This window comes from Bos grunniens, chromosome 2 (assembly GCF_055505025.1).
Source record: "Bos grunniens cultivar Pamir isolate PY7600 chromosome 2, Bosgru_T2T1.0, whole genome shotgun sequence".
In the NCBI taxonomy this organism is placed as follows: domain Eukaryota; kingdom Metazoa; phylum Chordata; class Mammalia; order Artiodactyla; family Bovidae; genus Bos; species Bos grunniens.
In genome coordinates, this window is record NC_141166.1 from 122,827,560 (window position 1) to 122,854,220 (window position 26,661).

At 37.6% G+C, this 26,661-nt stretch overlaps 1 protein-coding gene across 4 annotated transcripts in view; it reads right to left on the bottom strand.

Annotated features, from left to right (window-relative positions):
• The window catches only part of PDE1A (phosphodiesterase 1A), a 395,418-nt gene extending 370,320 nt beyond the window's left edge, over positions 1-25,098 (bottom strand). The window contains exons 1-2 of one of the 4 annotated variants that reach the window (XM_086361397.1): positions 23,647-25,098; positions 23,256-23,366 (exon numbers count right to left, since the gene is read on the bottom strand). In XM_086361397.1, the coding sequence (XP_086217523.1) occupies positions 23,256-23,356 (101 nt within the window). In that variant the 5' untranslated portion in view covers positions 23,357-23,366; positions 23,647-25,098. Of the gene's footprint in view, positions 1-23,255; positions 23,446-23,599 lie in introns of those variants that run through there. The other 3 variants (XM_086361425.1, XM_086361386.1, XM_086361376.1) reach the window with 3 other exon arrangements.
• Positions 25,099-26,661: the final 1,563 nt, after the last annotated feature.

Genomic DNA, 26,661 nt, shown 5'->3' on the forward strand with positions numbered 1-26,661 from the left:
AGTAGGGTTTTCCTCATTTTCCTCCTTAATATCTGGCAACTATCTGCCCCCTTCACATCACTATGGATCACTATAGAAGATAGATGTTTATCTAGTTAGATGTTTATCTTCTAGTGACGTTAAGCCACCAAGATGACAGAGGTGAGCTTCTATAGTGTAAAAAAGGAAACTAAGTTTAAAACTACATAATGAAATTTATGACCCCAACTCTTAGTCCTAGAATAAGGACAACAAGGTTTTAACATTTTAAGACTGGTGATTAGACTATCTTCCATGATTACAGGCATTTTGTAATCATCCAAGTAGCTGAGCACTTCACATCCTATTATGAAGCCCACATGTCAACAAACAGTATCCATTCACATGAAATGAGCATCAGTTAGCTTTTCAGTGTCTCCCTTTTACAAGTGAGCAGACAGTCAAGAATCACCAGACCTTTAAGAAGAGTCTTTAACATTTAAGAAACTGAAACAAACACACAGAAAACAGCAACTCGGTGGAATCTATTCAAATAGAAGAAGAAAAACATTAATCAACAAAAATGAATTTCAGAGCCATAAGAAGTGTTATTAAATGTATTAATATTTAAAAATGGAATGCTACAGATAGAAATCCATTAAAATAAGAATGAGATCAGGTCTTGGAAAGTATCAGAGATATTAAAAGATAAGCATTAAAGTTTTAATTTTTTTAAAAAAAGTAAAAATGACTATATGGTCAAAATAACTGTGGTGGTGAACATGCTGTTAGTATATATAGAAGTTGAAATATAACGTGCACATACATGAAAGTTGTTATCAACCGATGTTGCCTCAATAAATAAAAAGTAAAAAGCAAAAATGGATAAGAAGAGAATAAACTTAATAAAATTTGGGGCTTAATGCAGAAGGAAAAACATATAAATCCCAGAAAGATTAAATGAAGGAAATGGCAAGAAGAAAATAATCAAATTTTTTAAAAAATGAAGAAATTTTCCCCAAACTGAAGGGCATTTCCAGACTGAGGAGGGTTCAGGATGGGGAACATGTGTATATCTGTGGCAGATTCATGTTGATATATGGCAAAACCAATACAATATTGTAAAGTTAAAAATAAAATAACAATAAAAAAATTTTTTTCCATTATAAAATTCTCACACCAATGTTATTATCATGGAATTTCTGAAGAAAAGGGAATAAAAACAAAGTCCTGGCTTATGGAGGTTGGGCAGAATATCACAGAAAAATATCAGGGCTAAATGGCGTCAGACTTCTTAGTAGCAATACTAAAAGTTAAAATACAATGAAGCAATCTTTTCAAAATTCTGAGAAAAAATTATTTTAACTTATTGTTTCAGAGCCAATCAAGTTGTAGAAAAATAAAAGAAAAAGTATATTTTCGTATATCAATGTACTTTAAGAGAGTGTGTTTCTCAAGTGCCCTATTGCAGGAAGCTCACACCCTAAATGAATAAACCAAGAAAGAATGAGACCCAGGAAATAACAGATCCAACTCCTGAGGGTGTTGATGGTATTTCCCAGAATGAAGGCAATGGGAAGTCTCAGGGGAGAGCTGTGCCTTGGGCATGGAGAGCTCCAGAAGGAGCTGGGACAAAGACTCAAAGGGCAATGTCTCCAAGGAAAAGAGTGGGACAGAAAAAGCACATGGTGTGCTTGGAAATGTGGGAAATATATTGAAGAGTGTCTTACAACTTTTTTGACGATTCTGGAAAGAAATAGTGATAGGTATATAGTAATCAAAGTTAGTGAAAAGTGAAAGTGAAAGTCGCTCAGTCGTGTCCAACCGTTTGGAACTCCATGAACTATACAGTCCATGGAATTCTCCAGGCCAGAATACTGGAGTGAGTAGCCTTCCCCTTCTCCACGGGATCTTCCCAACCCAGGGATTGAACCCAGGTCTCCAGCATTGCAGGTGGATTTTTTACCAGCTGAGCCAGAAGAGAAGCCCAAGGTCAATAAATTAGCAATTAAAATGAAATAGTTACTAATTTCAGGGAAAAAAACAAAGGGCTATTTCTACAAGAAATATATCCATGTTTCATTTCTTGGATTGGAAGTGAAGACAATTCAGTCATATACTATAAGCACCAAATAATGATTCACTGGAATGGTAATAGAACTGCAGTAGATAAATGAGGGGCGAGTAAGTAAGCGGGGAGTGGTTAGAACTTGGTCTAAGAGTGCTACATTGTCATCCATTGCTATATGAAGTCAAATAATGTTCAAAATAGATAAATCAAGGAACAACTATGTAAAGTTGGTATTTTAAACTATAGACAACTTATAGGAAGAAAGAATTAAAAGATGAAAGTTGATGTCTTAGGAAGACGACCCAGGTAGAATCAAGGGGTGGGAAAGTAAACTTGTTTCCTTGTCTTACAGTACTACTTTAATACTTTAATAAAAATGAGAATTAATTTCTGCAAGTAAAAGTGTTATACAATGTACAGGATTAGTACCAAGGAGCCAAGTTTACATTTCTCTAAAGACCCAGCCAAAACACGTGACTGGCATTTTCAGACATTCAAGTACAGCTTTGATGGCAAATAAACAAGGAGTCATGTAGTTTCAGATCATATTCATGCCAATCCTCAAAGGGAGGAAAATCAGGAGGGAAGATCTCCATGAACTGGAGAAAGAAATAGCATTACCTATGGGGACATCTCAACAAAGGTCTAAGAATTGTAAGAATTATTTTGGGGTAAGCAACCTGGTACCAAATTTCAAATAAGATCAACCGTCAAATGCCAAACAGAAAATACAGCAACCATTTTAGAAGAATAATTTTCAAATATTCACAGAACTCACATATGGTTATCCTCAAATTAATTTCACAAAAACAGAAGATCAATTTACTGGGAAGAGTAAACATAAAGTCTATCTACAAGTGATCTTTACCTTTAAGTCTTATAACTGTTTAATGTCATGACCTACCAAATTCTATATATAGTGACATCATAACAAAAATTAAGCCAGTGGGTAGGATTCAGTGCTTTCACTGCTAGGACCTGAACCCGTCAATCCCTAGTCGGGAAACTAAGATTCCTCAAGCTGCATGGTGTAGTCAAAAATAAATAAATAAATATCAAAAGAAACGACAACATTTAATTCACTTTACACTTGATCAGGTTAATATTAAATATAGTTACTAACTGGAAGTTGCATTTATACCAGAGTACATAATTAAATATCATTATTTTGTGTGAATATGTGTGTATTTATGTATGTGACTGTTTTATTATAAAATTTCAACCAAGCAAATTTCACTCTTGCTAATAAAATCATTAAAAGAAAAGACAAGCAGTTGCTTAGCATGTACAGACTCACAACTTGATTTGGTCCTCAAGCAGGAATTTAAAGTCTGAATTATTTAGGTTACCTAAGCCACCATCAACATAAAGAGGAACAACAACCCTTATATAGTGAAACAACCTCCATATCCTATGGTTAAAACCATACTTCACAGCAGTCCTTCATTTCATGTTCAGCCTGTTTTACTGATACATATATTAAAATTCACCATCTACCACCAAGAACGCCATAAACAGTAAAACGTCAGTCACTGGAGCAAGGTAAAGGGAAAACCCTATTATATGTTCTCATGACACGGTGAAAAGCTCAAGTATAAAAGGGAATTGAACCTCCTTGACAAAATGCACTCTCATTAACTTCTGGAGCCAAATTATATTGTATAAGCAATATTTAAAAGGCTGTTGTCAAGGAAAAGCATCCTAAAATTAGATCTGACAGCTTTGTTTTCTTTGCAGGAATGGTCACACTTCTAACCGCCTCTTCTGTTTTGAAGAGAAAGCCTAGTAACAAAATGTAAAGGAGCTCAGAGCAGAATTTTATAAAGAGGGGGAAAATAAAATCACCTACCATAGATTCATTTCACAAATTGTATTTCTTGTATAGGCTTGTCTGCGCATAATATGTGTTTATTATATCAGTTTGTGTCTTTGAGAAGAGAGAAAGGTCACTGATTCTAGCATCTCATTCCAGAAATTCATTATTTCTGTCTCTACAGCCAATCTCCTGACCTTATCCACTTTTCCACTGGCCACCACTCTGCCCATGCTCTCATGCTTCCCCTTACCTTTAACCTTAAAGAGGCCCTCAGCCCCAGTTTCCCCTTTTTCATCCATTGCATTTACATCTTCTGACAAAATAGTGACTCTGCAAACTCCATTCTACCTCTGCTCTGACCCTCCATAGAAGCAGGAATAAAAGGAAACAGGATGTAGACTGATGTCACTTTAAATAGACCCTTAAAGTGGATGCGCAGCTCTGCCCATCAATTCCACCTTAGTCACACTCCTTTCTGAGGTGATTGTCTCACATGTTCTCCTCAAATCTCCACTCCTTTCTCCCCTTCTCAGTCTCTGCAAATAGCCTCTTATTTCACTTCCATGAGGAAATAAAAGTAACCAGGAGGGACCATCACCATGTTTATACCCACCTACTTGCAAGTGTTCCCAAACATTCTGCCTTCCTTCCTGTTGCCATGGATGGTCAGCCTTGCTCTTAGATCCAGTCTCTCTGCTTAAGCAGTCCTTACCTCTCACCTACTCAAGGAGCTGTAGATCTCTCTCTCTCTCTCTCCTTCTCTGCACTGATTCGTCACTCTCTACAAAATCATTTCTATCATCATTCCCATCAGAATCCTCTAACAGCATCTCTATATTTTATAAACTTCTTTACCCTTAACCACCCCCACTATCACCCTACCTTTATGCTCTCCTTTACAGAAAATTCTTTGAAGTGTTAGCTGTTCATGCTGCCCCCACTTCTTTACCTCATCTTCCCTTCCACCCAGTCCTGTTAGAATTTTGTCCATTCACATCATTGAGAGGGTTTTGCCAAAGTAGCCAAAGACCTTACAACACAAAAGCCAATAGTCAAGGCACAGTTCATGCTGCGTGACCCCTCAGCAATGTTTGACAAAACACTGACTTTCTTAAAAGTCTTCTCTTGGCTTCCAAGATGCCACAGCACAATGGCTACTCCTTGGTGTCTTTTTTACTGTCTCCTTTCCCAACCTTTAATTATTGGGGTGCCTGAGGGCTCAATCTTTGATTCTCTTCTCACTCATACCAATTTTAACTCCACAGATGATCTCATTTAGCTCCATGACTTTATATCCATATACTGATGTCTCCCAAATTTATATCTTCATCTCTGACCTCTAATTTTCCCAGCTGTCTATTTATTTGCAAGACTATTTGAATGTCTGATAGGCATCTGAAAATTTATGGTTCCAAAAGAACTTTTTGTCTTCACCACCAACTTCCTCATCTGGGGAAATGTAACAGGTTAATAATAACCCCTTATCCATAGCTATGAAAAATCCTAAAATCAGACATTCTTATTTGGCAGTAAAGTCTGATCTGATCTGAACTTATGTGGCAGCAAAATCTGAACTGATCGCAGATGATTTTTGTCTTTATTAAGTGAATATTTACATGTTTTGTTGCAGAAGTATTCATTGGCAGGTACCCTGGATTCCACTGGGAATATTCAGTAATTTTTGGAATAGGCATCTTATTACCATTTTAAAATCTGAAAAGTTATAAATTCAGGTCACATTTTGGTCCAAGGATTTCAGACAAGGGACCACAGACCCAGTTGATCAGGATCACATACACATGCACACATACAAAATAAGGCATTATATCTCATTCTTTTCAAACCTTACATTCCCAGTCCAAATTGCTGTGAGTCCTACCAGCTTGAAACTTAAACATGTCCTAAATCTGAATATTTCTTACCAATTCTATAAGTACCAGTGTTACCAAAGCTACCAACTGAACAATTGCCATAACCTCTTAACATTTCCTATTTCTAATCTTGTTCTTCCCTGCCTTCCCCCTCTTCAGTGTTAGTTTCCACAAAATGACCAGAGAAGTCCTCTTAAAACCTAAGTCAAACACTCTACTCCACTGCTTCAAAGCTCCAAAGTCTCTCTACCAGGCTCAGAATAAAATTCTAATTTATTATCATGACCTGTTGGGTTTTAGATGATCTGGCATCTCCCTTTCTCTCCACACACAATTCTTCCTCTCTTTTCCTCACACTGTGATCCAAGATCCTCTTGGTCCTGTTTTTCCTCAGCATGCCACATGCACCCCGTCATGGAGACTATGCCCTCAGTTCCCTCTCTCTAGGACCCCATCACTTCAGGTCTTGGCATAGCTCACTTCTCACTTTACTAAGGGCCCTCTTCACAAGTCAGTGTCATGGAAGCCCTTCCATGAGCACTCTTCTGAAATTGCCACATTTGAACCTCCCAGATACACTGCCATTTTATTCTATTTGCTTTTATTAAAATTACATTGCATATTTTTTGTTTGCTTCTCTATCAGCCATCCTTACCATCAAAATATAATTAATTCCATGTAGGTACAGATCATGACTGTATGGTTTATCCTTGTATCCCTGGTGCCTAGAATGATGCTGGAGCTCTCTGTGTGCCCAATGATGAATAGTCATTGAATGAACAAATGATTAAATTTTATTAACAAGTCATCTGAATTGGGCAAATTGAATAATACTAGTTCTACTTTACAAAGTACTTCAATATCTTTACAAATGTCAGTATAGTCCTGATGAACTTCTGCTACAACTTTATTTCTTACTCTCATTCTTAAGATAGTTCTAATCGGTGACTAAGATCACCATAGTTTGACTCACACTGTGTAAATTAGTGTTTACTTTGATACCCATAAGACATATACTTAACAAAATAATTTGAGTTTATCAAGGAGAGTTTTTTCTTAATTCCCTCTTTCTAAACTTAAACATTCCCTCTTTCTAGTGAACTAAGATTACTTGGCAAGCTGTTTCTAATTCCAAAGTGCTCTAAAGTAATTTCATGTTATTTCTTATTTTCCATGTCCTGTAACTATCAATGGATCAACCAACTTATCTAATAAGAGAATGTGATGTTATGTTAATTTATTATAGATACAAATTAAAGATCTATTAGAATAATGGTAAACAAAATAATTTTTAGCACTTTATTTAATCATTTTTTTATTTAGAAAACGAAAACCATTTTGGTAAAATTTCAAAAATGTTATAATACCTTAGGTAAAACAGAGGGAAAGTATATATAATAAGGTCACTTGGGGTCTAATGCCACTTGTAGTTTAATTCTTTAAACTGTATACTACTATTTTGGTTGTGAATTTCATTTTGGAACATTCTCACTCAGTAAGTATAGATTTTTCTTTAATTCATGGTAGAAGGGTTTCCTCTCAGAGGCATCTTTTGATACACATTTTGCAAATATTTCTCCTGAATTGAAATATGATTCACATGACAGCATGAAGTCAGAGGACACAAATATTAAATGACAGCTTGAAAATTATGACTTTAGTTGAAGCCTTGTCACACACCTTGGACTTGAATGTCTGGTAAAAATAAACCTCAAGCACTGTTAAAATTGTTCAGTCAAATTGTGACATTTTAAGACTTCTTTTGCAAAGTCTGTCTTTGAGGAACTGTGCAAAGAGGATTAGTTTGTCTTCTCCAACTCAGTAGCAGACAAACAGCTACAGCCCAGAAGCCAACATAAAGTATTTAAGCTGATCTCCTCCAAATTCGGTTAGCTTATCACCTTTTGTCTGACTCATTAGTTTGGAAATTCTGGCAGGAAACTAACTCTCATGGGATACACAGTAGTCTTCACTCGTCAAGAATTCTCTGGGCTACAGGGCCATGTCAACTCAGAATATTCCCTAATTACTGAAAGATATTCTCAGTACAATCCCAACAGTTCAACTACATAACGAACAGAAATTTGAGTTTTCCAAGGATATGAGTTGTATAGAACTTAGGAAATCAGAATTTTGGAGTAGGAAGCTCACTCAATGTTTAATCTGCTCTGCCTCTACCCATCATACAATTCTTAGGGTCAACTTTTATCTCAATCTATATTTGACAGAGGAATGGGCAAAAACAAACCCACTGTCTCATACATAGGTGTGCCACAAAGGCGATTTACAACTGCAGATTCTTATTTTGTGCCAGACACAGGTTATGGGCACTTTAACTGCATTATTTTATCCCTCATGACCATCTCACTGGCCCTCAAAGTCAAATTCCTTGGGGGATCTCAGTCCCTTTGCTGGATCCCTGGACTGGAAAATCTATTGTGGGCCCTAGGACTTTCACAACAGTGTGAGAACTTCTTTGGTATTTCTTCAATTTGTGGGTCATCTGCAGTCTGTGGGTCAGCTTTATGGTGGGGCTGATGGCAACCTCCTCCAAAAGGACTATGCCACATGCTGCACCTCCCAGGTCTGCTGCAGCCAGAGCCCCTGTCCCTGGGGCAGGCCACTGCAACCCTGCCTCTGCAGGAGACACCCAAACACTCAAAGGCAGATCTGGCTCAGTCTCTTATGGGGGTCAGTACTCCTTTCCCTGGGTCCCAGGGTGCACAAGCTTTTGTTTATGCCCTCCCAGCATCTCTGGTGAGTATGAAGTTTGAGTCCAAACATAATTTTGCCTTTCCTATCATCTTTAATAACCTGTTGATGGTTGTTCTGCAGCTAGCTGCGATTTTGGTGTCCTTGCAGAAGATGAGCACACATCCTTCTACCCACCATCTTAGCAGAAATTTGATTTTGAAGGCTAGTGGGAATTGACTACAGAACTCCCATAGGACTGGGGAAACAGACTTTTGAAGGGCACAAGAGTCTGTTTCAGAGGTCTGGAGGAAGCGTGGGTCTACAGTGGCCTGCTGCTGCATCAGGAGCATTGACTCTAACAGTCCAGGGAAACAAGACCATAGTGTGGCCTCAGGCCAAATTACAGGGAGTGAACACAGCCCCACCCATCAGCAGAAAATGGATTAAACATTTACTGAGCATCACCCGCCCACCATAGCAAGATGCAGGACCCAGTTTCCCCCACAGGCAGTGCCCCCCATCAGGAAGCTTGCACAAGCATTTTATACTCATCCACCAAAGGGACGACAGTATGAAAACCACAATCATGGAAAACTAACCAAACTGGACGATATGGACTACAGCCTTGCATAACTCAATGAAACTATGAGCCATGCTGTGTAGGGCCACCCAAGATGGATGGGTCATGGTGGAGAGTTCTAACAAAACGTGGTCCACTGGAGAAGGGAATGGCAAACCACTTCAGCATTCTTGCCTTGAGATTCCCACAAACAGTACAAAAAGGCAAAAAGATATGACACTGAAAGATGAATGCCCCAGGTCGGCAGGTGCCCAATATGCTATTGGAGAAGACCAGAGAAATAGCTCAAGAAGGAATGAAGAGCCTGAGCCAAGGTGGAAACAATGCCCAGTTGTGGCTGGGTCAGGTGGTGAAAGTAAAGTCTAAAGTTATAAAGAATGATATTGCATAGGAACCTGGAATGTTAGGTTCATGAATCAAGGTAATTCAGAAGTGGTCTAATTACCATGGCAAGAGTGAACAACGACATTTAGAAATAAGTGAACTAAATGGACTGGAATGGGCGAATTTAATTCAGATGACCATTATATCTAGTACTGTGGGCAAGAATCCCTTAGGAAAAATGGAGTAGCCCTCATAGTCAACAAAAAAGTCCGAAATTCAGTACTTGAGTGCAATCTCAAAAATGACAAAATGATCCCTGATTGTTTCCAAGGCAAATCATTTAATCCAAGTCTATACCCCAACCACTAATGTAGAAGAAGCTGAAGTTGAATGTTCTGTGAAGACCTACAAGATCTTCTAGAACTAATACCAAAAATAGATGTCCTTTTCATCATAGAGGACTGGAATGAAAAAGCAGGAAGTCAAGAGATAACTGGAGTAACAAGCAAATTTGGCCTTGGAGTACAAAATGAAGCAGGGCAGAGGCTAGCAGAGTTTTACCAAGAAAACGTACTAGTCGTGGAAAACACTCTCTTCCAACAACACAAGAGACGATTCTACACATTGACATCACCCAGATGGTCAATATCAAAATCACATTGATTTTATTATTTGCAGCGGAAGATGGAGAAGCAGTATACAGTCAGCAAAAACAAGATCAGGAGCTGACTGTGGCTCAGATCATGAACTCCTTATTGCCAAATTCAGATCTAAACTGAAGAAAGTAGGGAAAACCACTAGGCCATTCAGGTGTGACCTAAATCAAACCCCTTATGATTATACAGTGGAAGTGACAATAGATTCAAGTGATTAGATCTGATAGAGTGCCTGAAGAACTATGGATAGAGGATCACAACATTGAACAGTAGGTGCTGATCAAAATCATCCCCAAGAAAAAGAAGAGCAAAGAGGCAAAATAGTTGTTTGAGGAGGCCTTACAAATAGTTGAGAAAAGAAGAGAAATGAAAGGAAAAGGAGAAAAGGAAAGATATATCCATCAGAATGCAGAGTTTCAAAGAATAGCAAGGAGAGATAAGAAAGCCTTCCTAAGTGATCAACACAAAGAAACAGAGGGAAACAATGGAATGGGAAAGACTAGAGACCTCTTCAAGAAAATTAGAGATACCAAGGGAACATTTCATGCAAAGATGGGCACAATAAATGGCAGAAACAGTATGGATCTAACAGAAGCAGAAGATATGAAAAAGAGGTGGCAAGAATACACAGAAGAACTATACCAAAAAGCCCTAAGGATGCAGATATCCATGATGGTATAATCACTCACCTAGAGCCAGACATCCTGGAGTGCAAAGTCAAGTGAGCCTTAGGAAGTATCACTATGAACAAAGCTAGTGGAAGTGATGGAATTCCAGCTGGTTATTTCAAATCCTAAATGATGAAGTGGTTAAAGTGCTGCACTCAATATTCAGCAAATTTGGGAAATTCAGCAATGACCACATGACTGGAAAAGGTCAGTTTTCATTCCAATTCCAAAGAAAGGCAATGCCAAAGAATGTTCAAATTACCACACAATGGCACCCATTTCACACGCCAGAGAAGTAATGCTCAAAATTCTTCAACCTAGGCTTCAAGAGTACGTGAACCGAGAATTTCCAGATGTTCAAGCTGGATTTAGAAAAAGCAGAGGAAGCAGAGATCAAATTGCCAACATTTGTTGGGTCATAGAAAAAACAAGGAAATATCAGAAGAAAATCTACTTCTGCTTCATTGACTACATTAAAGCCTTTTTGACTGCATGGATCACTACAAACTGTGGAAAATTCTTAAAGATTTGAGAATACCAGACTACCTTACTTGACTCCTGAGAAACCTGTATGCAGGTCAAGAAGCAATAATTAGAACTGGATATGGAATAATGGACTGGTTCCAAATTGGGAAAGGAGTAGGTCAAGGCTGTATATTGTCACCCTTCTTATTTAACTTATATGCAGAGTACATCATATGAAAAACCAGGCTGGATAAAGCACAAGCTATAATCAAGATTGTAAGGAGAAATACCAATAAACTCAGATATGAAGATGACACCACCCTCATGGCAGAAAGCAAAGATTAACTAAAGAGCCTCTTGATGAAAGTGAAAGAGGAGAGTAAAAAAGCTGGCTTAAAACTCAACATTAAAAAAAAAAAAAAAAGATCATGGCATCTAGTCCCATCACTTCATGGCAAATAGATGGGGAGGTTTGAAACAGTGTCAGACTTTATTTTTGGGGGCTCCAAAATCACTGCAGATGGTGACTGCAGCCATAAAATTAAAAGATGCTTGCTGCTTGGAAGACAAGCTATGATCAACCTAGACAGCATGTTAAAAAGCAAAGACATTACGTTGCCAACAAAGGTCCATATAGTCAAAGCTACGGTTTTTCCAGTAGTCATCTATGGATGTAAGAGGTGGAGCATCAAAGAACTGACGTTTTGAACTGTGGTGTTGGAGAAGACTCTTGAAAGTCCCTTGGACTGCAAGGAGATTAAACCAGTAATCCTATAGGAAATCAATGCTGAATATTTATTGGAAGAATTGAAGCTGAAGTTGAAGCTCCAATACTTTGGTCACCTAATGCAAAGAGCCGATTTATTAGAAAAGACCCTGATGCTGGGAAAGATTGAAATCAGGAGGAGAAGGGGACAACAGAGGACAAGATTGTTGGAGGGCTTCATTGACTCAAGGGACTTTAGCTTGAGCAAACTCTGGGAGAGAGTGAAGGACAAGGAAGCCTGGCCTGCTGCAGTCCATGAGGTTGCAAAGAGTCGGACATTACTGAGAGACTGAACAGCCACAATATGAGCACCCTCTGAGATTCTAAATACTGTATTATAAGGCTTATCTTTTGGTTTTGGTTTTCATGTAATCTCATCTGCAATAATCTCTACCAATCCATCAAACCTTCTTGACCTTCCAGCCTGAATTAATGTTGCTGCTAAACAATACAGTCCTACCAATGAACACCCAGGACTGCTCTCCTTTAGGAGGGACTGGCTGGATATCCTTGCTGTCCAAGGGACTCTCAAGAGTCTTCTCCAACACCACAGTTCAAAAGCATCAATTCTTTGGCACTCAGCTTTCTTTATAGTCCAACTCTCACATCCATACATGTTCATTGGTAGGACTGATTTTGAAGCTGCAACTCCAATACTTTGGCCACCTGATGCGAAGAGCTGACTCTTCGGAGGGACAAGCGAGGATAAGATGGTTGGATGGCATCACTGACTCAACGGACATAGGTATGGATGGACTCCCGGAGTTGGTGATGGACAGGGAGGCCTGGCGTGCTGCGGTTCATGAGGTCACAAAGAGTCAGACACGACTGAGCGACTGAACTGAACTGAAACAATACAGCTTTACTAGCTGAAGTTGTTATAAATTGCCCAATTATTGGTTTTGTTATTATGAAACAGTTTTTTAAGTTCTTACTTTATGTAATTTTCTATTCTAATGTACTGAGAATACAATACTAAACAAATGCCAAATGGATACTATCTCTCCCCTCTTGTTACCTCTTGGGAAGTTGGAAGGGTTACCAGGAAGGCAGAAAATCCTTCTGAGCCACAAGGGAAGCCCCCAGTAATAATGCATGAAGTACAATTAGAGTACCTAGACGGGTCATCTTATCTAGTCTCACATAGTCTTGAATGTTTTTTCATGGATTTTTTTTTTTTTTTTTTGAGGTCAACATACAAGTATCAATTTATTTCCATACACTGGATATAAAAAAGAATTAACAGTGTTACTTTATAGTTTCTGTTCTTGCTCTGCCAATATTCTATTCACATATTTTTCATGGATTTTAGTGATATTCTGATTAGGCTTCAATTTTCTCACCTGGTCTTTCAGAAATCCAGCTTTAACTTAGGTACAGTCTCCCAAAGATACCTCCTCTTTACAGCCTATAGTTCCTTTTCACTCCATTTAAATTTAGTCTTTTCTCCACAAATCCCTTTTCCTATTTTTTGAGTGAAAGATTTAGCTTCTCTTCAACAGTAAGACTCTGGTTTATAGAAGTTAAAGATTTCTGTTTTATAGAAATTTAAGCTTGCTACTCTACCTAGAAATTCTAGGTATTCTGTTTTTCTACTTTTAAAATTAAAGGAATCAACTAAGATTTTAATTCATGGGAAAATTGGTGGAGACTAGTACTCTTGCCGGAGAAGGCAATGGCACCCCACTCCAGTACTCTTACCTGGAAAATCCAATGGATGGAGGAACCTGGTGGGCTGTAGTCCATGGGGTTGCAAAGAGTCAGACACGACTGAGTGACTTCACTCTCACTTTTCACTTTCAGGCATTGGAGAAGGAAATGGCAACCCACTCCAGTGTTCTTGCCTGGAGAATCCCAGGGATAGGGGAGCCTGGTGGGCTGCTGTCTATGGAGTCGCACAGAGTTGGACACGACTGAAGCGACTTAGCGGCAGCAGCAGCAGTAATAGCATAACTGATGTTATTTGTCATGGGCTTGCTTCCCTGGTAGCTCAGTGGTAAAAAATCCACCTGCCTGTACAAGAGACACAGGTTCGACCCCTTGTTGGGAAGATCCCTTAGAGCTGAATATGGCAACTCACTCCAGTATTCTTGTCTGGGAAATCTCATGGACAGAGGAACCTGGAGGGCTATAGTCTATGGAGTCGCAAAAGAGTCAAACACAACTTAGTAACTCAACAACAACAACAAATGCTTTTGTCAGTTTTAAACAGACAACTAGTTTATACAAAACTAAAAATTATAAAGACAAAATAACTTTCAGACCCCAAAATAAAGTGTATTTCTTTTACATAATAAACCAATTGCTTAAGTAACAAAGAGAGAGGAAAGGAAAATAAGAATTCAATCAGCTTGCTTTCTTATCAACTCTATATCATAAGAAAAGATAAGTGATGAAAGACAATAAAAGTTGAATAAGAATAAAAAAAGGGGGAAAAGTTGTACAGAACTGAAAATTAACTGGGCAAAAAAAACTTAGAATGTCATTTTATGGTGTTTGGCTATGCACTGCCTGTTCACAAAATACAGGAACCAAATAAGCAACCATTTCACAGATTTGACTTTCTCAGATGAACTCATTAAAAATTAGCTAAGCCTAACCAATGTAGCTAAGTGACCAGACTCCAAATCAGCTCTTGGCTGCTGTATTATTCGTACACTACTGATCTGGTTTCCACAATTTACTACCTCTACTGCTTTATTTCCTCCTCTCCTTTTTTTCCTATCATTTTTAGCTCAGTCAAAAATTAGCAAATGTTTCAGAGATTATGAATATAAAAATTCAGGTCACTATTTTCTTACCCTCTCCTACATCTGGAAAGATAATCTTATAATGGAATGATTCAGATAATAGAAGAAATATTCTGGTAGGGAAGAACAAAATGCAAAATCACTTTCTCCTTTTTCTTTGTGGTTGCAAGGAAAAGGACTAGAAGAGTGGGAACTGGGCCTTCCCATGCCCTGCCTGACCTGTTGTCAGGGCAACAGGATGTGTGGGGAGCCCTGGCGTTCCCAGTGCCTGTTGCCAGGGTAACAGGATATGAACCATCTTCTCTTATGAAACTATTCAGTTTCTCTGCCATATTCTATGTTTCTCTTTTATTTGGTGGAAAATTATATTTGTTCAAAGAAATCTAAGAGCAATACAACTTGAATGCACAGGCTACTGAGTGATTATGTATTGGAAGAAATACTGTGTGTATGAGTATCATGGATGTTGTTACTGGTGAAAATAGCATGGAAGAGAATTTTATTGGAATGACTTTCTGAAAATAGGGACTTCCATTTTTATTTTTATAATCTCTGAAATATTTCCCAATTTTTGATTGGGTAAAAGAAATGAATGATAGGAGATGATGAAAGAGGAAAAAGTTAGCAGGAAAAAACTAGAAGCCAGAGAAGTATATAAAAAAATTAGAGGCTAAGAGTTTGATTTTAGTTGTATATCAGTTGATGCCTATATACATCAACTGGGGTGGGGCGGTCTATGTATGTGTATGACAAACCATCTTGCAACTTAGTAGCTGAAAACAATAAACATTTACTATTTTGTCATGATTTTGAGGAAGCTGGATAATCTGGGAAGATCTCAGTCACACATCTGATCGCTGATGGTCTGTTGGGTCTAGAGGAGCCTCAGCTGGAAATGGCTCATATCTGTGCCACATGCTTATTCTCCGATAGGCTTAACCAGGCTTCTTCCTAGAGTTCCAAAGAGCAACATGACAGAGTAAACCCCAAAACATAAGCCCTTCCCAAGCCTTTGTTTGTATCTCATTTGCTAACATCCCATTGGCCAAAGCAAGACAGCCAATACACAAGCTCAGGGTCAGTATGGGAGGGATAATCCTAGAGTGGATGCAGGAAGTAATGAACAAACTAGACCATATTGTAATAGTTAATAACAGCATGAAAGAATTCCTGGAAAATAGAGAGCTCTTTGGAAAACTTGACATGTTAAAGCAGAGATGTGCTGGGGGATGAAATATCAAAAGGGTCACACAAATAAAGATACTTTTGCATATTGGAACCACCAGGAGGTACCAAAGATATAGAGAATTTTTAGATTTCAAAAGAGCTCCTTAACCCACCTAGTAACCATTTCCAAATACGCTCTAAGAAACAATGAGGGAAATACTTATATGCCTTTATCTATGGGTAATAAAGAAGAATAAACTCCACTTAGGTGATTTTTCTAAAATAAACAAAGGAGAAATGGTCACTTTAAAAAAGAACCGTATCATGTGCTTAAAATCCTTTATAATACGGAAAGAAGAGAAAGCATAGCAAAAATAAAATATTTAGTGTTAATCATTAGAACTCCTGGCTTTATTATCATTGGTAAATAAAAATCTTCTGAGACAGACCTCCTGATGTTTCTACTGTGCACGGTTATCTTTCTCTGTTGTTTGGCTTGCTAAAGGCCAAATAAATTAGAATAATTTTGTAAGAGTCCAAGCTCGAAAAGGGCAATAGAGTTTAGGAAAGGTCAAATTCCTTTTGAAATTCTAGCTAGGATCATTGTTTAAATAATTTAATTAAAGGGATAATGGTGGTACATACCCTAGAAAAGGAGAGAAATAGAACTGGGGAGTTTCCAACATCTAAAGCATATGCCAAGTGATAACTCCCCTTAGTATTCATCTTTGAGTATTCAGAATTAGGCAAACAGATGGCAGGATTGTGGAAAAATCAAAATAAGAGAGCAGTTTTTAACTCCTGAAATGTCAGGTTTTATAGTGAGTCTCAAATGTTAAATGGAATTATCTAAGTCAGTATTAAATGAAACAGGTATGGACCTAGGTAGCTTGTTCACCTCCTACTAATAGAGGAATGTTAGTCAGGTTATTTAATGTCTTTGAGGCTCAGTCTTCTCATCAGAAAAACAGGATAATTTGAACCATGTAAATCTGAACTATATAGATCAAAAGAAAAATATTTTAGAAGGAATAAAGCACAAAAGAATTATAAAGTGTGATTGTTACTATGATTCACTTATAAGGTGATTTTTAAGTAGTTTTTTCTTGGCTTGCTCCAAATGAAGTTTATTTTTAACCAAGTCTTAGAAAGTCCAATTTTAAATGAATTAAAGCCATCATACTGTTGCTTTTCTAATAAGGAGTCTATTGTGATTTTCTCCCAATTTATCAAGGACCTGATTCATATACAAAATTCCAAGAACCTTCTAATGCTCCATGATTATGTAGAGTTTAATTAAGGCGGATTTCTGTTTTGCTGCCCTGTAGACAATGGCACTTAGAGATTTTACTACTTTTTCATGACTCATTATGAACTTTCTTTGAATAGCTATAAATATGAAAATTTTACCCACAAGAAACTATTTGCTTTGAGCATTTTGGGGGTCTATTTAATAAAATTTTGTTTTTAAATATTTTACAAATTATAAAACAAAATATAATCTCTTTGAACATCTTCAAGAAATTGTAGTTTAAAGGAGAAACCAAGAGTCAAAATGTCTCACAAATATGCCTCTTACAACTTGTTAACATTTTTATGATCTTTCTTAGCAATAAATTGTTATTTCTCAGATCAGGTATGAGGAATACCAGGATTCTCATAAGCCTTTAGCACTCTCATCTGTTTAATAATGCTAATGAACAGTTCCTTTCAAATCCAAATGGCTTATAGCACAGTCCTTTCGGATGGGAATCAGACTTGCTCAAATATTTAAATTTGATTAGCTGACTGAAATATGTTAGAATAAAGGACAAAATCTAATAACATAATGGTAGTTTGGTATATTCTAAGATGAATTAACAAAAAGAATGACCATGGGACATGACAATAATTACTTGCAAATAAACTCTCTTAAGAATCAGACCTAGACAGGGATAAGAAAAGACCTAATGAGTGGTTTTCAAGCCGGAGTGACTCAGGAAACCAGATTAGCCCTAGGTCATACCTGATTATGGAGACCTAAAATCTATTCTAAGACCACTACAAAATGTTGAACAAAAGTCAGTGAATCCATCAAGGCAATTGTCTATCAGTGAAACTCTCAAGACCAGTTTGCTTCTCTTCCTCAGCATTTTATTCTGACATAACAGGCTCTTGTCCCAGAGAAATGTAAATCCTTGAGAGCAATTGTTCTGGTAAAGAGAAACCTGGCGTAACCTGGCGTTCTCCGTGAGACCACATCCACTGAGCTAAAAGAAAGCTTTCTTTTCTCATCTTGACCATCCTGCTCTATCTACTGATTCTGATAAGAAAATTACCTTAAAAAATAGTATTCTGCTTCTGCATATATCATTAGTACTAATGTTGATACACTTAAGGTTTCTTGAATTCTAGATACTGTGCTAAGCAGTTTATAAGCATTAATGCGTTTAATCTTCCCAACAACTATAAAAGGGACTTCCCTGGTGGCTCAGATGGTAAAGCGTCTGTCTATAATGCGGGAGACCCGGGTTCAATCCCTGGGTTGGGAAGGTCCCCTGGAGAAGGAAATGGCAATCCACTCCAGTACTATTGCCTGGAAAATCCCATAGACAGAGGAGCCCGGTAGGCTACAGTCCATGGGGTCGCAAAGAGTTGAACATGACTGAGCGACTGAACTGAACTGAACAACTATAAAATTGATAAAGATATTATTCTCATTTTCAGTTATGCATTTTTTATAATTTTCACTATCTTGATTCTGGCAACATCTAGATTCCCAGACACTAAAAGTTCCTTCTAGGTGGAAAGACCTTTTATTGGAAAAGCTTTCCAGACCTCTCTTTGCTGCTTTTCACACTCTTTCACAAAGAAAGAGAAGCAACATTTGGTTGGTGAATTGTGCAGAAGGAATTAGACTTAGGTATATTAAGCTGTCCTTTTCAGGAGGTGTGGAAGGGATATTCTACTTGTAAGAAAGCATATCTCATATGTTAAAGATCATAAGGTAAATTTAGGAGAAGTGATTTTGTTTCCGTTTGGGAAAGTCTACAGTTTGGGGAAGTAAGTTGAATTCAGAAGCATTTTGGCTTCTTTTGCTACAAACCAAAAACCCTACCCTCCATTAAAAGTTTAGTTTTTCAATAAAGCTGTCATTTCTAGGGTTTTCCTGGTAGCTCATACAGTAAATGATCCGCTTACAATGCAAGAAACTTGGGTTCGATTCCTGGGTCAGGAAGATCCCCTGGAGAAGGGAATGGCAACCCACTCCAGTATTCTTGCCTGGAGAATCTCATGGACACAAGAGCCTGGTGGGCTACAGTCCATGGAGTCGCACAGAGTCAGACAAAACTAAGCAGCTAACACTTTCATACTTTCACTTTCACTGTCATTTCTATCTCCATCTATGGACTCCTGTATCTGTCCCTCACTTAATTCTGAACTTGGGCAGAGATTATATGTGTCATTCATTAGCCTCTCTCTTGTCCCAATATCTAATGGGACAGATATCGATTTTTGTCCATCTTACCTGAAGGATCACCTCGTGAGAGAAGTCATCCCTGACTATCCAAAATATCTTCTCCAAGTAACTCTTGATCACATGCCATGGTGCATTTTCTTCAGGTCATTTCTTACTCCATTTTAGCTTACTTTTCTGTAATTTACTTTTTTGTCATTTGTTTCCTCATCAAGAATGTAAGTGCCTGTGCCTGACACAGTACACAATCAGTAGGTATTTATTGAATGACTCAATGAATGAATAAATAAATAATTCAATTTTACAAATAAGTGAAGTTTGAAAAGCTAAGAATCTTTCCATGGTCACTCAGTTAAATGATGGATAGCATTAGAAAATTGACTGTTTCCAGAGTTCAATTTCTTAATCTCTAAGGTATTTCACCTCAACAATGTCCATTAGAAAAACTATAAAATAATGTTATGTACAACATAATGTTATGCAAGGAGATTAATTAAGATTTTATCTACACACCAATAAAAGTTTCATGAGATGGTTTTCTTCAAATTAGTTTTATGACTAAAGAACTGATTTTCTTAACTGATTTGCCTGGCTAAGCCATCAAAAGAGTCACATACTCATCCACATGAGAATAGAGACTGGGATTTATCAGCGATTTTATCATGACACACAAAAAGATTATTTTTAAATTGAAAAAACTACTATCTATAAATGAAAAAAATATAAAATCTTCAACTTTATGCATAGAAAATAAGAAACTCAACAACTTTGCAAAGACAACTGTTAGAAACCCGTTCTCAGTGTGTAAGAAGTAATAATATAGGTCCCAGGGTCACAGGAAACTTCTGAACCAGAAATTTCGTCAGATGTAAAGGTGGTAAAAGAATTAGGAAGTGTTTTCCAAATCCTAAACAGCTGGTAATTAATGGACAAGTATATGATTGTTTTAAAGGTAGTTTATGAAGAACATGATGCCATAGTCATTTGCTAACATTTCTACCATCAGAGATGGTGAGTCATTGTGTAGAACCTAAATTGTCATACTGAGTGACAAATTCGTAGTACAAGATGGATTGAAGAAAGCTGAAGAAAAGAGCCGCAACTATAAAAAGAAAATGAATAGAACAAAGCATACAAGTCTACATCAGAAACAGGAAAGGAAAACTGTTTCACCTTTGTTCCCACAAAGGAACAAGAGATTTCCTAGCACATCACTGAATTTGCTGTTTCAATTCATATTGTATGAGGAGATTTAAAAGTTCAGTGAAAGAAATCAACAAAATGATAGAGAAGAATTGAAATTTTAACTCAGTTTACCAACATTTTCACATGTGCTACAAAACATAAAACTTACTTCTATGGATGGAAAAAAAAAAGTGTTCTAAAATATAATGTTATATAAAAACACTTACCAAATACTTTCTGTAAATATCTACCTGTAGTGATTCTTGTTTGCCATTTTTAAGGTATACTGGAATTACTTTATTTTACTTTAACCTTTGTCTCTATTTTTGTTTAACCTCAGAAATGTACTTATTGTAAACCCACTTAAGAATAGAGTATACTGTTGAAGAAAATAAACGCATTTGTAAAGTTTGCATTTTGCAGTGGAAATTTTTTTAATTACTTTCCAAACAAACATCCAAAGGATTGAGTATTTTTTTGCCAAACTAAGAAAATTATTGTAAAATTATTTGATAGCATTCATAAGTAACATAATTTTAATTGTCAATACTTAAAACTGGAATTCTAATACCAGACATTTCAATAAGCTAAAATTCTGTTCGAGTCAATATAACATTTTAAATAGGCAAGACAATCTCAGCAATGGAATAGGAAGTCCCTCACATCATGCCTTTGAATGCAGACTACACAAAAGACCATAATTAAACAATTTGGTTGTCATTAGTCATGCAGATTTTAGATGTAGAGCTTTTTGTTTTGACAATTCTAAACCTGGAATACTGGAAATGTCTTAAGTCAAACTACAAGTTAAAATAGTAACAAAATGAAATTCTCTCTTGCTTTGGGATGCAAAAGCATTCAGTTATTTCCATCAGGTTAGCAATAATTAAAAAAAAAAAAAACTGGTAAGTAATTTGGTCATTCAGTGTTCTATATGGTCATTCAGTGGTTCCACATAGACACAATTCAAAATTTATATAGGTACATATATAATAATATCCAACATCCATGTTGAATATCAAGTCATGAAGCTCTACTGCTAAATGATTCTATCACTTTCTTCTGAAAACAAAAAAGAGAAGTTGATCTTTGAGAACAAGTGTTAAAGTGAAAGTCGGATAACTTTGTCCTAAAATGTTAGGTAGACACACATTCACTTTTTAAAATTTTTAAAGACATATGCATAAACTCATTACCATACATCTTCATGCATTCAAATAACTGCAGAAAAATAGAACAAACTAAAAACCAAAACCATCCTGTCCTGCTAAAGGGAAGAAAATCTAAACTAGGTTGAAATATGAAATATAATTTTTCCAGTACAGATGTTCAACCACTCATTAGGTTAGGATGCAAATCACCTGATGACTGCCAATGCCAATGTCTAATTTTCATCTATGCTGATTAATTTTGTAAGCTGTTGTTTGCTTTTTAGGGTTATTTGTTTCACTAGAGAACCACCGCTACAAAAAAAAAAAAAAACTCTGTGATTTCTAAACCTTCAATGAGTCTTGGAAACATATTTCTCTAATTCATTCAAATGATGTAAAGATGGCTTCCTTTTTAAAAGTGATTCTCTGTTAAACGTTGTTTGCATTATTAGTGAGGGTGCTCTTATACCAGTGCACTGTAACACAATGTATTACTTCAAGTGTAAGAAAATATACAGTGAACACTAATATATAAACATCATTAAATACATCCAAATAGAGGAAAGTAGAATTTTTACCTAACATATCTTGATGTATTTTTTCTTAAAAAAAAACCATATATATCAAGACAGCAACATTAAATTTACTCAAATGTTGCATTTTATACAACAATATGTATATATAACATTAGGAATAAGAATCCTGAAAAACCTCTGTATCTCACAGTATAGGATTCCTTCAGCTATTATTATAAAAAAGCAAATATACTTTCATCTGAAGTTTGCAAATATGCTAAGGAATTGCAATGGCCTGTAAATATTCATATTTCCTATTTTTATCCACATATTAAATATGATTTTACAATTATGACATAATTAAAATAAAGCATATAAACATACTGTACTGGAACACTAAGCAGGAATAATTTACATACATTTGGAAAAAAGCCTAGATGCTGTTTAAATAGCAAGGTAAGTAGCACTGCAATTAAAGTTTGACTCTGGTACTTACATTTCAAGCAGACATAAGCACACTTCTTCACCCATCTTACAAAAGTCTACTTTGTACCATGAGCTATTCTGTACTCTCAGAAGTGAGTTGGTTGATTTAAGCCAAAATTCTCAAACAAGTTTGGTGTGCTGCTAGTAATTTTACAACATAAACTTTTTCTCCTTAAAATGTATTATTAAGTCATAATGAATAAGCACAGTCGAATATAATGATCTATTATCATATTAATCCTGTCCTTTTTCTTCAAAATCTAACCACAAAGAAATAAGTGCTAATAGCAATCTCTCTATTTATCTGAGAGATATTTTATTTCCGCAAGTACCCCTGCAAGCAGCTTTTCTAATTACTTTTCTGCATATCTAAGCCATGTATCTAAGTAACACATACAGAATGTATAAAAGAAGCCATGCAGTCTAACAATGAAGTGAATTCTCAGGGAGTTACCTTACTTTACATAAAATATACCTGCACAAAAAACTATTCACCCTTCAAGCAAGTTGTTAGCTGAGACTGACACATCAAAAAAAAAAAAAAAAAGTCTTTCTAAAGGAGCCACTAATCCACAGTCAGAAAGTGCCAATAATTCAACATGTTAATACTCAAAAAAAATTTTTTTTATCAGAGAGGTGGATAAAAACACAGAACCAAGCAAAGAGCTTACTCACATTCCTTTCAGGCGTTGCCACATTTTTTCAGTCTGTTCTCCAATGAGATACTTAAAAGTAGTGTTTTCCAGTTCTTCAGTTTCTGTAGCAGTAGACCCCATGATGATACTCCTAAGGCAATACATTTACAGTCAGTTTCAGCAGCTAGAACAAGCATTCCTCAGTCCACTACAAATCTTAAACAGTTATACAGTAGCATCTCTTATCTATCAAAACATTGCAGATTTACTGAGCTGATGGCAGCTTCTGCCAGAATTGCTATTGACTTTGACAGGCATATCCACTGTTCACCACATCACCCACCCCCCTTTCAAGCAGACAGCAGTATAAACAGATCCTCTGACCTCACAGAAACAATCGGCACATGTGAGCCTGCTACTGTACTACTGACCGACTGAGCGTTCCAGCTCTCCCCAAAGCAGCTCATCTGTTACTGTTCCATGCACCGAAGCACATCAGAATTCCTACAGTTTCTGAGATCTATTATTCAAAACAGAAACATGAATGACTTTTAGCGCACCAGAAGAAGCTGAATTCCTCTCTACCAACGGAAGGAGGGCTGGATGTAATAAGAAAACAGATGGTAGGAACCAGTATCTGCAGCACCACCCTGAGAAAAAAGTGGCTGGTTTAAATGCCAAGGTTTTTGTCTCTCAGTTGATCTGGAATTTAAAGAGTTAAAAATATACAAGGCTCTAATGATAAATTCAACAAATATTAATGACAACAATGAGAAAAATAACATAAGAGCCATACAGAAGACAGACCACAGAGCTCCACAGGTTGTTACTGAAAAACAGATGTACACCGATGATGCTCCAATCATGCTTATTCACCTTCTCCTAGCAACTCTACACAGTAGGTAACTGCCAATTTAACAAGTGGAAAACACAGCAGCTGCACACAGACTGTTCAGTGAGTCCCTTGGGGATTAAAAACTAAATAAATAAGAGAAAACTAACGTGTATGCTTGTGTGCATGTGTTGAAGGGAAAGAAGGGTAGGGGGAGTAGCGGGGGAAGAGAAGATGGAGAAGAAGAGAGAAAACGATGCTGTGCTGCTTGTGCATTTCAGAAGAAAAACGAGAGAAAGTGTACATAAAATAATCAGAACTGAGTCATCTGCCAAATTCTCAACACATGGTGAGCTTTCTTTGAAACAAGCACAGACCTTGAGTATGGGCTTCAAAACAGCTATTGCTATATGCAAGCTGCTAAGAAAAATATACTTAAAAGCAATACCTCTTTTTGTTTGTTTAGAGACACAAATGTAGTTTTATTCCTCGCTGCAAGAAAGCTTGTCTGTTATCCTAAGGTTTAAGGTAGCGATATTCACAGGCAGTAGATAAGTAACAATATCTAATATTTATTGAGTACTTACTATGTGTCACACACTGTTCCCAGTACCTAAGAGTATTACTTTTTCAAATTCTTATAAAAAGTCTATGAGGTAGGTAATATTTCCACTTAATAGTTGAGAAAACTGAGAAATAAAGACAGTCCTCAGATTTAAACGCCTGAGCGACTTCACTTTCACTTTCAGATTTAAATCCAATCCTTTAAAATAAGCACTATGATTTTACTGTCAAAGAAACCTTCCACTATAAACCTACTATGTCTAAGACACTGACCACAACTAGTAGTTAAAGTTGTAATATGAACAGTAGTATGTGCGTGCTGATCACTTCAGTCGTGTCCGACTCTTTGCAACCCCATGGACTGTAGCCTACCAGGCTTCTCGGTCCATGGGATTCTCCAGACAAGAATACTGGAGTGGGTTGCCATTTCCTTCTCCTATGAACAGTAGATCCTTGAACAACTCAGGGGCTAGGGGCGCCAACCCAGCCCTCAGTGGAAAATCTGCATCTAAATTGCAATCAGCCCGCCATACGCATTGTTCCCCACATCTGTCTTCACTATTCTTAGTGTCCACAGTTCCCCATCAGCAGATTGTATTGAAGGAGGGAACAGAACAGGCTAATCTTGGGCCAGACTGTGGACTTTGAGCTATATGCCCAGTATCTATGGAAACGACACAACCAAATGGAAAACCAGACCCCCAGAAGGAAGAGCCCCAGGGCTCTCCATAGCCTAAAAGAATACCCTGATTATCTGTGTAACCAAATAGAATCATACATTATATTATGCTTATTGGGGTATGACCCCAGGCCTATTGAAAATTGCCCACTGTTAACTATCTAGGCTTAAAGCATATGAATCACGGGTTAACTTTGAATGTCATGGAATTTGGAGAGGTGGGTTTGTGCACATACACTTAGGGTGTATAAGGTTTTCACAAAAACTAGTGCAGGTCCTTGACTAAGAGGAGACTCTGCCTTGGGCCCGCCGGTGTAATAAGGTGCACTCCACTATCTGCATTGTCCTTCTGAGTAGTTTGTTTCCCAGAACACATGGCTACAACAGTGTAGTAGTACTGTATTAACTGTTGAAAAACATCCATATATAAGCACACCCACACAGGTTCAAACATGTGTTGTTCAAGGGTCAGCTGTAGAAAAAAAGAAAAAAAAGGATCTTTGAATTTCCCTCTGATTAACAAGTTAGAAGAGATGGTTTTTCAACGCTACTCAGAGAACGGTCCACATATCTTGTCTGAGTTCCTGTGGTAACTCAAAGGGTAATTTTCACCATGTCCTGAGCCCCTGACATACTGCAAATGAAGAAAGAGAATGTCCTCAATTTATCTCACAGAGAATGTCCTCAGGAACCTGCTGAGGTGGCAACCAACCTTGATTTCCAAGTGGAACAATCATCTACAAAATAAAAAGTGAGGGCGTCTACCTCAGAAATCTGAGGAGAACAGGAGATGCTTCCTCAAACAGCTGCACTGTTAAAATGGACTGATGCCAGTATCACATCTTCCAGGGATACTGGCCAGCGAGCTGTGCTGAAGTTTGCTGCTGCCACCGAGGCCACTCCTATTACTGGCCGCCTTTCCACAGCCACGGCTTCAGGAGGCTACCAATCCCAGGGCTGACCACCAGCCTCTGAGGTTCTTATGTGAACTCGCCCATCTCGCCCTGGATGACACAGACTCTCCTCTGCACCATGTGGACATGGCCAGCACCTCCAGAGGGCAATGGGGAGCCCGCTTGGGGGTCTGACGAAACAGACTCTGGCCCGGAAAGTTCTGCGCATGTGCGGAAGGGTCATTTGTCAACAATCCTGAGAGGTCAGCCGGGCCTCGACTTCCAGAGAGACCCGGAAGAGACGGTCTGGAAAGGCTGTGACCGATGGGGAGTTGCAGCACCCCGACTCACTGCTACTGCATCTGAGGTCACAGACGCGTCTGAAAGTGTTAGTGTCCTCTGTGCCCACCCAGCAGCTCCCCACTGCAGACGAGCCTCAGTGCCAGCAATGACTGTGTGCGGCCCCGCCATTCAGACT